General features: G+C 44.6%; 1 protein-coding gene across 2 annotated transcripts; it reads right to left on the reverse strand.

Moving 5' to 3' along the window:
• Positions 1-365: 365 nt before the first annotated feature.
• rasgef1ba (RasGEF domain family, member 1Ba) lies at positions 366-12522 on the reverse strand. 2 transcript variants are annotated; one of them, XM_030357880.1, is made up of 14 exons: positions 12371-12522; positions 10949-11203; positions 10652-10771; positions 10242-10379; positions 8664-8873; positions 7659-7733; positions 7252-7323; positions 5570-5672; positions 4301-4380; positions 3923-4018; positions 2816-2911; positions 1804-1927; positions 1462-1534; positions 366-1295 (listed from the first exon to the last, which is right to left on the reverse strand). In XM_030357880.1, the coding sequence occupies exons 2-14, from the start codon at positions 11156-11158 to the stop codon at positions 1271-1273; spliced, it is 1422 nt and encodes a 473-aa protein (XP_030213740.1). In that variant the 5' UTR covers positions 11159-11203; positions 12371-12522; the 3' UTR covers positions 366-1270. The 2 variants fall into 2 exon arrangements, with proteins under 2 accessions (XP_030213740.1, XP_030213739.1); XM_030357879.1 differs by having other exon boundaries at positions 371-1295; positions 10949-11167; positions 12371-12519.
• Positions 12523-16254: the final 3732 nt, after the last annotated feature.

A 16254-nucleotide genomic window follows, 5' to 3' on the forward strand; every position in this document is an offset into this window, starting at 1 on the left:
TGTAGGCTACTGATGAAATACTCATCGGTTTTCCCAGTAAAGTTCAGTTGGCCCGCAGCGTATTCCATTGAACCGAGTTGGATGGCAGCTGTCCAATACCACGGCCCGGAGAGGCTTGTGCAGATGGGCCTGTATTCTATATTCTAGGGGAATCTGTATTGTCTGCCTTATCTTCGGCATTTGATTTAACCAATTACTAAAACCTAATGATAGTTAGTAATAGCCCACGATGTTCGATGTTCAGTGGGGTTTTGGGACAAGGGTCATACTGCATACTGTCATTACCCCAGTCACCCACGTGGTGGCGCCACAGATCTGGATTCCATTTGGGGTTGCATGAATAAACGAGAAGTCACACTCACACAATTTGTGTCAGCATTCATTTATTAACCCTAAGGCCGACACAATAAAAACGTTAAAAAGGAATGTTCTATTCTGGTAAAAGTAGTAACAAAATGTATAAAACCTATTGGAAAATAAAACAAATCACAAGATTTGTGTATGACCTAATTAGCTGTGTTCCCGGTTTAAGATAGGAGGCTAGCCAAGTGTTTGTTGTAGGCTAGCCTACAAACAATTTCGATATTTAAAATAATTATTTTATTTGATGTAATGTAGCCTACTGAGCACAAATTAAATAAGATGAAACAACAGTAATTCACTGCAAACAGTGACAACCAGACTGCAATAATAAATAATAAGCATCATTTTACATAGTAAAAATAATAGATTACAGCACACTACTTTGGTTCTAAAAATGTATATTTTAGAAACATTTGATTTTACTTTAGGAAAGACGGGGCTAAATTCAGGTAGCAGCTAACCTCTACACTCAGCAGGACAAATAGACTTAACTGCAGCGTTGGCTATTGTTGTGGTTAGTGGTGTGCTGGGAACAAGATTCAGCCTTGATTATCCACCACTCCTTAGAAGGGTACTGTGCCAGTAAAGCCTGCTTCCTTTTTTTTAATAATTTCAAAATCTGTCCCTATGACATTTTCTTGTTGATGGCTTTTGTTGGCCATCCCTCTGATGCACTACATTGCATTTGTCTAGAATGTTAATGCACATTAACTAACTTAGCACACTCTCATGTGCAGCCCGAATGACTCAGAGAGACAGTCCCCCGGCCGACCGATGCGGCGGCTGGGTTTGGTCCCAGTAGGCTATGCCTGATGGCCGGGACACCACTGGCTGGGGTCTTCAGAAAAGGGCCCAGATAAGGGGGGCTCCTGGAGAGGGGAGTGGGTTTGGTGTTGGCACTGGGAGTTCAGAGCCTGTTCAGTAAAGAGGACCTGAAAGGAGAACACACCTCAATTAGCAAAGCATGCTGGTGTGTGTGTGTGTGTGTGTGTGTGTGTGTGTGTGTGTGTGTGTGTGTGTGTGTGTGTGTGTGTGTGTGTGTGTGTGTGTGCGTGTGTGTGTGTGTGCGAGTAAATAATGAGGTTAATGTGTGTGTACCTGAGGGTTTGCCATCGGTGCTTCTCTGTGTTGTTCTCTGGTCGTTCACTCTCATAGGAGGCAAGATACAGTGCTAAAATTCACAGATAAACACACACGCATTAATATACACACATGAACACATCGACCAACACACATTAATACACCCAATACACACAAAGACACACACACACTTAAACACAAATACATAAACACACACACAATCACACTAACACACACACACAAACACACACATTGGAACCATTGTTAAAAGCAGCCAAGGGGTGGCTCCCAACCGGCAGACATTAAGACGATGTCTTTTGATTGGCTGCTGGTTAGGTTGAGTGAATATAATGGACCTACCGTCCTCGTTAAGGACAGGTGTGGTGAGCAGGAACGTCTGGATCCGGCAGTTCATCTGGAATGGACTCTCCACCTCCTGCCACCGCATCACCTCCCGGAGCTGCCGCGACACTTCCTGTAGCTTCTGCAGGAGGGAGAAAATAGTAAACATAAAATACTAACATCACCACTCCCAGCCAAGCTGTTGAGCTTCTGCAGTAAAGACAAAATACAACCTATACTAATAGTAGTACTAAGGCCCTGTTCACACAGAACCGATTTTTGGGTGAAAACGCATAAGTCTTGTGCGTTTGGGCCGACCGTCTAGACGGATCCGGCTTTTTCGGTGCCCAAAAACACACTTTTCTGAAACTAGGTCCCAGGGTGGAACAGTAAAAAAACGGACCCTGGCTAATAACATCACCTTCCCAAGCTGCTTCAACAGCTCTCGAAACTTCTACATTAGAGAGAAATACTAACTAATACTAACTGATACTAATATTCACACATTCTTTCTTATACTTACTCATACTAACACATATTAACTTATAATATTCCTAACACATGCTAATACTAAGTAATACTACAGCACAGAGCAAATTCTAATTAATACTATCAAGTACTAATACAAACCAATATTAACAAATACTAACATTAACACACAAAACTAATACACGTAACAATACTAACCAATACAAACAATATAACACATACCGACAAAAACTACTGAATAAGCTAAACAATTCAGACATTGCCCTAAGATAATGGTAGTAATGTGGTAGTACTGTGGTGGTATTGTCATAATACAGTGGTTTTAATTTGGTGGTAGAACTTCCATATAAACAAAAACAATTGTATTCTGTCATCATAAAGATTATACCATATGCTCGCCACTCAGAATATTTTAAATTCCATGTACACACAGCTGAGAATAAGACAACTTCCTAATTTTGTTGTTATAACCATGACGACACGGGACCTAGGCCAAATTGCACAACGGAGACGAAGCGCCTGATTGGCTAAGGGACAATACCGTGAAGTTGACATGACCGTTGGCCAGGCGACTGGGAGAACTCTGGTTGAGGAAGTATAGGTCCTTAATCAACAAGCTGAAGAATGGAATGACAACCTGCAGAGAGAGAAAGAGAGAGAGAGAGAGAGAGAGAGAGAGAGAGAGAGAGAGAGAGAGAGAGAGAGAGAGAGAGAGAGAGAGAGAGAGAGAGAGAGAGAGAGAGAGAGAGAGAAAGAAAATGAGAGAGAGAGAAATGTTTTTACTGAAATTATAAAAGGGATGTTGTCGTCGTAAGAGCAACAGATAAGTTGCTGAACTACATAGCTCACTTCTACCTATCATTCACCCACATAGTAACCGTGCAGTGTACTTTTCATGCACATGCTTATGTATGTCCCACATGTGTGTGCTTATGCCCACACCCTTCTTAATTATTTCAGAGATTACAACGCCTAGTGTATGCACCTTTCCAACCCCATGGACAGCGCCACAGCAAACAAAAAATTATGTTTCTTTGGTTGATGATAGGCAAAGGTTCCCCTACTGTACTGCCCGTCTCAGATTACTGTCACCGGTGCATGCCCCACTGAATTAAGCTTGCACGGTGATACTTCCTGTATCCACCACTTGTAGCCACCGAATATGTGTAGCCATCTGAATATCACCTTTTTGTGTTTCCCCGCTGCGCGACTGAAAATGTACTGCTGGAAAGTGCGAGCAGAATGTAGCATTTACCGTGGCCAGTCATTTCAAGATGAAAAGTGTAAACCTTCCTGAGATCTTTCAAGAAGAGAAGCCCTCCTCAGAAACACTTTCTATTATCATAATTATTATAATGATTATATTATTATTATTGTAATTGTCGTCAAAGCCACCATGCCCCAGAGAGCTAAGTCTGCTAGCTGCTAGCCACCAATGCCCCTATTCTGGCAATAATCTCTGCTGGCCAACTTTCATTAGATTCGTTTAGCTAACCCAACACTAACCTCGGCAGCGGCATTTGTCATGGCACACAGAGAGGATAATGTGTTTTGCATAAGACAATTTCCCACAGCATTCCGGGTCCCTGGGCTGTGGGTAAAGCTGGAAACCTCAGGCCCTGTTCAGAGTGAGGCTGTGGTTCCTCACCTTCTCTCTGGGGCTGGTGGCGCTCAGGGACCTCTGCAGAGCGCCTTGCAGGGATCTTCTGTAGTTAGAGAAGTTACTGGAAGGATCCATCTGGTGCTGGGGAGAGTGACAGAAATTAGTAATGAAATGCTACAATGGAAATTTAAATAGGAGAACAAAAAAGAAGACTGCATGGCTCACAAGCTCTGATTGATCTCAGACCAGAGGTGACAGCACAGGGGGAGCAAGGAATGAAGGAATGAGGGAAGGAAGGAAAGGTTAAAGAGACCTGAATGTTACTCTCCATGAAGAAGAGAAAACAATGAAGGTGGAAAATGCTAATGAACTATTAATAATATTATTCGAACCATTCTACTGTGAGAACCAGACAGGACCTACTTCAAGGATATCAAAAGAGGCGGTCTTCACTTTCCCCCAGGTCTTTTTCAACCGAGACACAGAACCCATGGTCATCCCAGCTGAAAGAAAAACGTCTTTTTACTGGATCAATCCGACATGCTGACGAGTGCACTCATGCACCATCACTTTTATATTTATATTGATATGTCTGTAAAGTATTTGACATGAGTTTTAGGAGTAGGAAAATATATAATTAACACGTGCTCTGCTCCCATTTGCTAGTAGCCTAAGATGTGTGTGTTTGCGTGTATGTGTGTGTGTGTGTGTGTGTGTGTGTGTGTGTGTGTGTGTGTGTGTGTGTGTGTGTGTGTGTGTGTGTGTGTGTGTGTGTGTGTGTATTTATTCATCCCCATTATAGAGAGAGAGAGAGAGAGAGAGAGAGAGAGAGAGAGAGAGAGAGAGAGGAGCTAGGACAGCTGGCCGTCCTAAAGAGGCTAACCTTACCCTAGCCTGGCTCTGCCCGCCTAAGTACTGTCGCTCAATTTGAATTTCCCTTTAGTAATAGGTCTGGGTCTGCGGTATGTTAGTGGGTTTTCTCCATCTAAATTGTCTGAGTCCAATCAGTGAACAGAGGGAGTTGCTGAAATCAATGACGTTAAAGTCAGCTCTCGTTGACGGACATCTTCACGCACAGTGATTGGTTTGTTTACAGCCTGTGCGCAACGTGATTCCCGGCCAAACATTAGCGATTGGTTATGGCAGATCCAGAGTAGCACTGGGCTGATCCAATAGTTTTAAACTTCAACAGACACCTTCAAGTGAGTTAACGTTTGTCAATTAGGTCCAGACTCTCTGTACAAATTAAATGAAGTACGAGAGTCTGGAAGGACCAGGCTACCCTTACCCCTCCCCCTTCCCCTCTCTGTCTACACGCCATATGTGGGGTTATCCCAACACACACACACACACACACGCACGCACGCACACACACACACACACACACACACACACACACACACACACACACACACACACACACACACACACACACACACACACACACACACACACACACACACACACACACACACAGACAGACAGACAGACAGACAGACAGACAGACAGACAGACAGACAGACAGACAGACAGACAGACAGACAGACAGACAGACAGACAGACAGACAGACAGACAGACACACACACACACACACACACACACACACACACACACACACTCCACCCGACCCAGTCCACCTCATAACAACAGCAAAATCAATGAGAACAATAAGAATAATAAAAGTGTCTTACAGAGGATGGCCATGAGGGAATTAAAGTTCCCGATGTTGAGGCATTCTCTCGCCACATCAATGAAAAACTCTGTCACCCTGGCTCTGGTCTTCCTCTTCACAGCCTGAAGAACAAAACAAATAATAGCTAGTTACTAGCGAGCCACCTAGCATAACTCGACTTAAAGGGATCCTTCAACCATTCAGAACCGGTGTTCTATCATTATAAAATCGCTTTTGTAATGTAAAAAAATACGTGTTTTTTTTCCTCAGTCTAACCCAGTCTTCCCTTGGCCCAGCTTTCCTGATCAAATTTTCTCCCGAGATGACGTCAAATGACGCGTTTGATGTCATCTCGGGAGAACTTTGCTTGCCTGCTATAAGGGCCGAGGACTACAAACCACTGGTTCCCCAAATTTGTGAGCCTACCAATAAGGAATGAGGGGGGGCGGGAGCTCCCGTACGAGATGTAAACACAATGTGCGCCATGTTTCTTCACCGCAAGAACAAATTTGCAATGTGAAACTGCCAAAGTGGATTTTGAAAATCTATTGCTGGATTTGGACATTCAGGGCTATTAGTACGAGCCAGAATACAGCCAGGAAGAATTGACACAAATAGAGGAGGAGGCTGCTGCGGCGTGGACGAGGAGCCGGAGCGCGCCGGTTTGCTCTATTCGCCTACAGACACTAACACAGAGTCCCTGTGCTGCAGCGAATTTCAGAAATGCCAGTTTCTTCTAGAATAAATGGCTGAATCTGGCGAGGATGGGGCCATGTGTGTAACCTCTCACCCAGGCTTTACGCCTGGGCGAACAGGTGGGTATTGGATACATATTTACGGACCCAGAAAGTGAACTGGGAACGCCAGCCAAAGCCCGCCGGGAGAAACAGACGTCTGAGCATAGTGTTTGTTTTTTTACGAACAAATTGGCTACAATAGTTTTGAGTCCCGGGGAACGTGACAATGTAGTTATCCAAAAGTAGCCGATCTTATTGACAGAGCATAGGCTACGTTACGTTAGCTTGAAGCCTGTGTAATGCTGTATAGGCTACTCACTAATTTTTATTTTGCTTTGCTAATTTTATTATTATTAATTTTATTTTTGTAAATAGTTCACATTTTTTCATGAATAAAACTTCAAATTCATGTGGGTTGTTGTGATTTGTTTACTGACCCAAGTGCTGTTAAACTATAGTAGGCCTACTGCATAAGATACTTATTTCAACTGGGGAGAAAAGGTTGAGTACAAATACTTGATATTCTGAGCTACAGTAACAAATGGTTTTATGCTGTACAGTAATATAAAAATGATGCATTTGAAAAAACGAGGGCAGAAGTCTAAACTAGTCAACGTATCACGGGGATATGTTTCCACAAAGTTTTCTCGCACTACCATGGATCCTTCCCCCTCCAAACGGAAATGGGAGGGCGGTGCAGCAAGCGCAATGCACTGTGGTAGTTTGAGGATTTCTTACTTTTGAGCCAGAGACACACTTTCTGCCTTTTCTCAGGCTAGGATGAACCGATTTCTATTTTTTTTTATAGATAATTTATTTATCTATAATACATAGAATTATTGACTTCATATAACCTTCATATCTCCACCGGTGAAGTATCCCTTTAACACACTGCTTCAACTGGAGCAGTATCATTCAGGTTTTCCCGGTTTGTTTACCACAAGATAAGATGAAGGTTATTTACCGTGCAGATATCTGTAGCCACCAGGTAGCTGAGTCTGTTGAACCAATCCACGTACGCTCCAAGGTTGCTTGGCTACAATAACCCAAACAAACATCTGGTTAGCACATAGCTTATAACAGAAAATTCAACAAACATCGCTGATGGCACAGTACATACAAATTGTGCAACGACCACTCATGGTTGGTGGTTTGGACACCCTGCTCTACCTAGTATGGAGTATGTCTGGTCTTTTGTGTTAATTGCTCTTCATCTAATTCCATCGATACCGCTTTCATTTAGCAGGGGAAACATCCAACACAGTGTGTGTGTGTGTGTGTGCGTGTGCGTGTGCGTGTGTGTGTGTGTGTGTGTGTGTGTGTGTGTGTGTGTGTGTGTGTGTGTGTGTGTGTGTTTGCATGTGTGTTTACCTGGTTGCTGTCCAGCTGTCGTTTCTGATCCAACGCCTGAATGAATTCCTCTGGGCCGATGTAACTCAGTCTCTCCTGAAGAGAAAACACAAACCAGCTAATTGAATAGCAATAAGCATAATTCCACCCTCATAAATCCTGAAGGATCCTCCTGCTATTAGCCCCGTCCTAACCACATGTGTCTTCACGGAGCGTTACCTATTACAATTTAGTAGGGATAGGAAAGTTAATAGAGACACAGGACCTTAAGGACCTAGGGGGCCTTAGGATAAGGGTCTGTGGAAGGGTTAGGGCTGGTCGATATGGCAAAATCTTATATCACGATATGAGTAATTTTATATCACGATATGGATACATATCACGATATGGTATTTTTGAAGTAAATTAAAATAATAAATGGCTTAAAATAACTGATCAAACTTCACATTTGATCAGTTTTTTATTTTATTTTGAACTTGAATTTCCATGCTTACAAAGGAGTAAGTAGCGAACAATCTGTCATTAACTGCAGTGTCATATAGTGCAAACATCTTGTAAACATTGAACTGTTTTTTCAATACAAATAACTTTTTTTTTAAAGGTGTGCTTCACACCTGCCTGGCTGTCAGTCAGTGCAGTGTAATATAAAATAAAAATCACAGCATCACACAAATATTTTAAATACTAATTATACACTTATAAAATAAAGTTATGTGCTGTGCAAATAGCTGGTGGTAAAAATAGAACTGTTCCTTCAATAAAAATTAGATTTTTTTTTAACAGGTGAGTCTCACATCTGCCTTGCTTCAGTCAGTGCAGTGCAATATAACTTTTTTTTCTCTCGGTATAAACGATATGGCCAAATCTCTCCCGGTAGACACTTTCATATCGTCCACGGTATGATATCGTCATATCGCCCAGCCCTAGTAAGGGTTAGGATTTGGGTTTAGGGTTAGGGTTAGAATTAGTGCTTGGGGTTAGGACTAGGGGTTAGGGTTAGAGGTCAGAGCTAGGGATGGTCCTCACCAGCTCAATGTGCGTTAGCTGCTGAGCCAGAGTGAAGGGGTCGTTGCAGACGGACAGCAGGTCCCTCTGGGCCCGGGACTTGGTCTCCATCACCCTCCAGCATTCAGCTGTCGCACTCCTGACCCTCAGCAGGACCTCCTGGTACCGGCTCTGCACCGCCAGGCTCTGCATCACATCCTGGAGGATCTGGCCCAACGCCTTCCTGTAGACCTAGAGCGGGTACGACCATTCATTACCATCTGCAACCTTAATCCTAACTCTAACCCCCATTTCGCCAAAGCTCCTGACCCTAACCCTACTAACTCTAACCCCTAACCATTGACCCTAACCCTCCTTACTCTAACCCCTGACCCTAACCCTCCTAGCTCTAACCCTCCTAACTCTAACCCTTTACCTTAACCCCTCATCTTTACTCTACAAACTCTAACCCCTCACTCTATTCCTCCTATAACTCTAACCCCTTACCCTAACCCTCCTAACCCTAACCCATTACCCTTACTTTCCTAACTCTACCACTCCCAAACCTAACATCCCGATTCCCTACCCCTCTTAATGTAATGTTGAACAGGTTCCAATTCCCAACAGTTTAAAAGATCCTCATGAACTTCATCTCATCTTGTGAGTTCACAAGATCCTTGAACTAACGTGAACTCCAAGTAGAAATAATACAGACGGCCTGCAATGTTCTGCACTTTGTTTTGGTTAAACTAAAGAACAGCGTAGATCGGACAGGGTGAAGCTCTACGCAACAACACCCACCCAGAGATAAACGGCTTTTCCAGGTGCCCTCCCTGGCTCCTAGGGTACACCACCCACCCAGAGGTAAAGGGACTCCTCCAGGGGCCCCTCCCTGGCTCCCAGGGTACACCTCCCAGCCAGTGGTAAAGGGACTCCTCCAGGGGCCCCTCCCTGGCTCCCAGAGTACACCACCCACCCAGAGATAAAGGGTCTCCTCCAGGGTTTGTTCTTCACTGTTAGATGGCCTCCACACTGACCCAATGTCCTCTATTACATAACAGCAGCCAGGAATAGACCCTTTGATTCAGGGAGTGTGTGTGTGCAAGTTATAAATTCATGTTCTGTTTCCTTGGGCGCATTCTCTGGAGCTCGCCACCTAACTCCAGAATGACTTTTGAACCGGGAGTTCTGGAAGGGATGGGGTGTCGTACATTGGGAGATGTGCGGCGTGGTTTGGGGGGCTTGGGAGCCTCGTTGATCCTCTATAAGCAACAAGTACGGAGCTGAGGCCGCTTTGGTTCCCTTCTGCTGCTTTGGTTTGATTAGGCATGGTGACCTCGATGCCACAGCCTTGGTTCATCGTGTGCGGTCTGGCATCAACACAGAATAATCCAGGAAGCAGAGGTAGACTGCTAACTGCTAATGTGGAGTACAGTAACTTAGCTATCTAACTGATAATGTAAAGTACAGTATTTTAGCTAGCTGCTGACACAGTGCACAGTATCTAAAACGGCTGGGTGGATAGTGTTTGTGGTTGTTAGTGGCTTAGTGTTCATGGTCTGGGTATTGGGGTCTGGGTGTTTGTGGTCTTTGTTACTGGGTTAGGCTCAGGGGTCAGACCTGGTCTACGGTGGCCAGGTGCTGGGTGAGGTCCTTCAGGCTGCCTATTAGCCTCTCATCCCGGAAGTCGTGAGGGAAGCTGCTCGCCCACTCCCTCAGCAGCTGCACCATTTTGGGAGCAAGCTCCGCGATCCTCATCTACAATGAAATCAGTAACGATAATCATACTTCTTTCATTACACCAAGGTATTGAGGCAAGAGTTCAGTAATCCTCCTAATGAAGAAATCTTCAGTGGGAATACAAAGGTTAATTCAGATTTGATGTGGTTAGAATATAACACAGATAGAATATAACAGATCTGTTCCATGAGTCTGTTCTATGACTAACCTGACTGTAATCTTATAACATGGAAAGCCAAAGTAATTCCGCAAAGGCCGGTTGGGGCCCTGATAGCAGGGGGGTTTTGTACCTGGTCAACCTGGGAGTCATCGTGTCGCGGCTCCAAAGCCAGCCGGCAGACGGTGACCATGAGCTGGTCGGGAGGGACGAAGAGCCGGGAGCTGAGTAGGAAGGTGAAGATGTACGTCCTCTGAGAATGACAGGTGTGTTGGTTAAGAGTAGATACAATGGTTAAGGGTTGGTTAGGGTAGATATGGTTGATTGTGGGTAGAGATGGTCAGTTCAGGGTGTATATTGTTGACTGTGGGTAGTGAGTTGAAAGCAGCTTGGTTAAGGGTCGACAGGTTAAAGGCTAAGGGAGACTCACGTCAGGGTAGTAATCGAGCGTTGGGACCAGTCGCTGGATGAGGGCATCTAGCGACCCGGACACCAGCTGAGAATCATGGTAACAGAGGCTGGGGTGGTCCTGCTGGTTGGTATGGTAACAGTGGCTTGGGTAGTCTTGGTCCCCTGTGGTCTGGGACCGTTTGACCCGACCAGCCCCCTGCAGGCCAGAGAGGGGCGGAGTCTGGGGCATGCTGGCCTCCTGGAGGGATATAGTAGAGATGGTTGAGGGTATTTCCTAATGGGATAAAGATAGATATGAAAATAGCTATACAACCGCCAAAGATAGATACAAAGCATGTGACATGAGTCATTTTCCTGTATGATTAAAATAAAAAGGAAGTCAAATAAGAAACTAAGTACTGATTTATTCCATGCGGGGGAGGTTGCAGAGTGAGTCTTCTGATTGTTTAGATCAGACCTCACCCTGGGTTCCTGGGTTTATTATATTTATACTATAAATATTTGATGTTGCTATGTTACATTCTTTAATAGTGTCATCAATAGCGTGAATTAGTCTATATTCAAAGTCAGTTTCAGTAATTTATACGTGACTGGGCGACAATTTTCTCACTAAAACACAGTATTGGAAAAACAAGAATTAATGAATGGCACAGTTCTACGTGGCTGTAACGCCGTCAGTATTTTATTCTAAAGAACACTAACTCTCACCTAGCCAGAGTATCGATCACCCATCGATAAAGTAGAATCCACCTATCAAGTGATTGAGGCCAGAGGCCCCCAGCCTTTGACTTGGGGTGTTTCACTATATTGTCATCAAGACCTATCGCAGACCATGCGAATAGTAAAAAAAAAAAAGAATACACATGCAGTGGCTGAGCAAAGATTGCCAGCAAGCCCTATATACACCATCATTACTGCAGAAGGCCATGGCCAGTGGAAGACAGTGAGAAGAAAGTCAAACCATAACCCTATCAAACACAAATGAACAAAATACATCAATGTGAAACAATACAATGTTATACATTGCACGGCATTGTTAACAATAAAAAACGACACTATTTTTTTTATAATAACAAGCCGTAATACTATATTAACTGAAACATTTTCGATATATATATTGTAAACATTATACATATTATTTTTTCTATTATTCTTAATGTGTCTAATTCAAGAATACAATCCCACAGCACTGCAGGACCCTCACGTACGACTATTGGTCCGCGTAACACAGATTGAAAAACACTGGTTTAGGCAATCTGGTCAACAACGTTGCAGAGTCTAACAAAAAGGGACTACTTATTCATTAAATACAATTGCGATAGAAAAATCGTTCCTGTTTGCCAGAACAGCAGTCTTTTCATTAGAAGAAGACGATTATTGATTAATAGTCGTTATTGGCCTGCCAATAGTAGCCTACTCAGATGGAGAAAATAAGTCTCACCTGAATGGTCTTGAGATCGATAAATCCTTATCACGGCAGAGCGAATCCTCCAAAGAAACACCAACTCTAGTTCAATCAGGTACAGTAGACAGTAGTAGTAGTTTACATTGGAGTGGACAGCATCAGTCTGAGCGGCTGTGCGATGAGGAACCGACCAGAGCCCTGGAGCGTCTTCTTTAGTCCAATCAGAGAGGAGGAAGCACACACACGCGCTCCACGCCCACCTCGCTCTCTGTTCCGCTGTATCACTTTCTATTTCTCACAATGACATTACCACCGTGGAGATCCCCAGTTCCTTTTCCGCTACGTTGATATCCCCATTGTCTTTTGCTTATCAGCGACACCTCATACACGTAGTATAGCCCAAATATGGGCATATGTAGGCGCAAGATATCTATGCAATCAATAGACCACTGTTCCATAATATTGCTTGTCTCAGTTTATTCCAGCTAATTATATTCTAATGAAGTCGTCAGGCAGTCAACACTATTAAGCAGAATGGTGGGGAGTAGGCCTACTCCTAAAGGCAACTATAGCAATGAGGAGTACTGAAGTAGGCTACTATAGCAGTACAGCATTACGGAGTACTGCAGTATCAGTACATCATTACTGAGTACTGCAGTACTATAGCAGTATAGCATTACGGAGTATTGCAGTACTATAGAAGTAGTCCGACTATAGTACTATATCAGTATATCAGGCCTACTATAGTACAAGCAAAGGTCGATAAGCAAAGTCACAACTCTGCAAAGCCATCCAGTCCCTTCTGACCACCATACGTTGTACGTCGTGGCCCTTAATGTACGCACTTATTGTACGCACTTAATGTACGTTGTACTTATTCATAGTACTTAATTGTGTAGCATCTGCAGTAGCTGCTATACCGGCTGCATACGGGGAATGGGTTAGCCTAGCGATTGTTAGTACTTGCACTTGGTTCTATGAACGTCTTTACTGTACCGACAGCGATATATTGTTTCACTTCTTATGACAAATGTACTTATTGTAAGTCGCTTTGGATAAAAGCGTCTGCTAAATGCCGTAAATCAATGTAAATGTACTATAGCAGTAGGCCTACTATAGTACTAAAGTTCTATATCAGTTGGCCTACTCTAGTAATATCACAGTCTGTAGGGGTGTAGGAAGGGCAGTAAAGGGCCTTCTTTAGGGAGGACATAAATCAACACAGGCTGTATGCTGCGTTCACTGAGGGGTTGAGAACATGCCAGCTGATTTATTGTCTCAGCCTGGCCTTCACACGGCACAACCAGCTCTTTGGGCTCAACAAACCATCAACAAACACACACGTTTATACCATCTGCTGAAGATATAATAATAAGTAAAGATTAACAGGGAGGCCCTGGGAACATTTTTAACTATTAGGCCTACATAAATATAGTCATAAACATGTAGGCAGTCGATTCTACTAGTAGCTCTGCTATTGGCTTATCACCCCAGAATCCCCCAAAAAATAAATAAAGAAAGCTAGAGATTACAATTTAGAACGCACACGCCCTAACAGACACACACACGCGCGCAAACACGCACACAGACACACACCACTATGTTAGTAACATAATTCCTATAAACCAATAATGTCTATGATATAAAGTTACAATATTCCTCTGACATTCTTAATTAATGAGTAATATTATGAACCGTTAACCATAATCCTTCCTAAAACTACATTGTCCGCTTGTTTAGCAAATGGCGCCCCCAAGTTGTTCAAATGAGAATCCCATAATTGCAATCTGACTGAAGCTTGTCCTACAATGTAAATTAATCACCCAATCATCCTGGATGACTCCATTATCAGAAACGTCTCAATCTTCAATGCCCGCAGTATGGTTTTTCCTGGTGCCACTGTGGTAGACATCGCTGACAAAATCCAGGAAGTTGCGATGTCCTTCCCATCGGCAGACTCCCTCTGCAAGTCGGGACAAATGACGTTGGCATTGGCAAACGGCAGTCGGAATTTTTAAAGATTGACTTTATTCCGACTGTTCACAGTAGGCTATATTAAAACACCTTCACTACAAGGTCTCTGGCCCAACGCCCACGGCTGGTCGTGGCAGTGACCGTTTTTCCAGATTGCTAGGTATGGTCAAGAGAGTGTCGTATGTGTGTGCGCGAGAATGTCTGTGTGTGTGTGTGTGTGTGTGTGTGTGTGTGTGTGTGTGAGTGACGTCAGCGAATGAGTCGACGAATGAGCGAACGAGCGATTGAGCGAGTGTCAGTCTAGGAGGAATTAAACGAGTCCGGTTGTGTTCTTCGAGTTACGTGTACTGTTGAATAAAGTACCAAACGCAGAGAATCCGTGCCCGTGTCTTCCGACCTATAACCAGACCCACTGCCGGTTATAGTGAAGGGTGTTACCCCCGAAAGGACATCGGCCCTGGAGGGAACGTCTCCCCTGTTCTCCCCGACTACGGTCTGAGAGCCAAGAAACAGGAAAGGTGTAACATTGGCGACCACGTAGGGACATCGGCCCTGGAGGGAACGTCTCCCCTGTGCTCCCCGACTACGGTCTGAGAGCGACCACGAAGGGACCCGGACAGTATGATGGCACCACACCCTGGACAGAGTTCCTGCACAGGTTTGAGAGTTGTGCTAAAGCTAACTACTGGTCCGCAAAGACAATGGCTGTCCAGTTGAAGTTCTGCATGGTGGGTGCAGCCGGGGCCATCATCCACAGAAATCCCCGGTCCACCCAGTGGGACTACGTCCGCCTGGTGGAGGAGATAGAAACTGCATACGGCCCTTCCTCGCAGCATGCAGCTGCAGCAGCTATCGAGCTGAGACAGCGTGTCCACAAACCGGGTGAGGCTCTCCATGTTTTGCGAGATGACATCTACGGGAGAGTGTCAGTAGCCTACAGCAACCGGGCTGATGCTGAACAGGACGCCATAGGAGTTGAAGTCTTTACTAATGCTCTAGGGGATGCAGAAATTGTACAAAAGCTTTTAGAGCAGCGCCCATAAACATTAGCCCAAGCCTTTGACATTGCCCATCGCTATGAAACCATGAAGCGAGCAGCATCATATGTCGCCGGTCTCATGCACTCAGGAGCCTGTGACATAGCTGAGCGCAGGCCCCGTGCTATGGTGATCAGAGAGGGAACCGACGAAGAGGAATTAAAGACGGCAACAGCGCCTCCATCAGCCATCTTTAAACCTGCGTCTTCCAGCCACAGTCACACACCATATAGAGGTAAAAGCCCCAGAGACATTAAATGGGATGAGATTCGGTGTCACAACTGTTCAGGCCTGGGTCACATGAAGAGAAATTGCCCCTCACCAAGAAATGCAACTAGGGCTCTAACTTCAACCATGTCACCTCAAAGCTCAAGGTCAGCTGTGCTTCACCTTAAGGCCCAGGGTCAAGAAATGAACATTCACATGATTATGTACGAGCTAGAATTGTGCGCTGTTTTGGACAGTGGGGCTCGGAAAAGTGTTTTTCCTCTGTGTCATTACAACGCCATTCATCCAGATGTCAGGCCTCCACTTCAGTCATCCATCGTAGAGACTCTGATCGATGTTGGGCCTGGTGACATACCCGTGCTCGGCGAAGCTCACATCCCTGTCCAGATCAACAACCGTCAGGTGAGCGTCCTCTTCCTGGTTGCTGATATAGCTGGTGACGAAGCCCTGCTGGGCCATCCGTTCCTGAGCCAGGCCCAGGCACGTCTTGATTTTGGGAATCAACGGATTGTGCTTTTTGGAGAAGAGGTGCCGTATTTCGATTCCAAAAACAAACCAATGGCGCACTCAGTGAGAGTGGCCCGGACGGTGCTGCTGGAGGCTGGGCAGGAGTTTGTGGTAAGAGGCAACATCCACCTTAAAGATCCAGTTGAAGGGGGATTGATGCTGAGCCCCACCAAA

Source organism: Gadus morhua, chromosome 6 (assembly GCF_902167405.1).
Source record: "Gadus morhua chromosome 6, gadMor3.0, whole genome shotgun sequence".
Classification (NCBI taxonomy): domain Eukaryota; kingdom Metazoa; phylum Chordata; class Actinopteri; order Gadiformes; family Gadidae; genus Gadus; species Gadus morhua.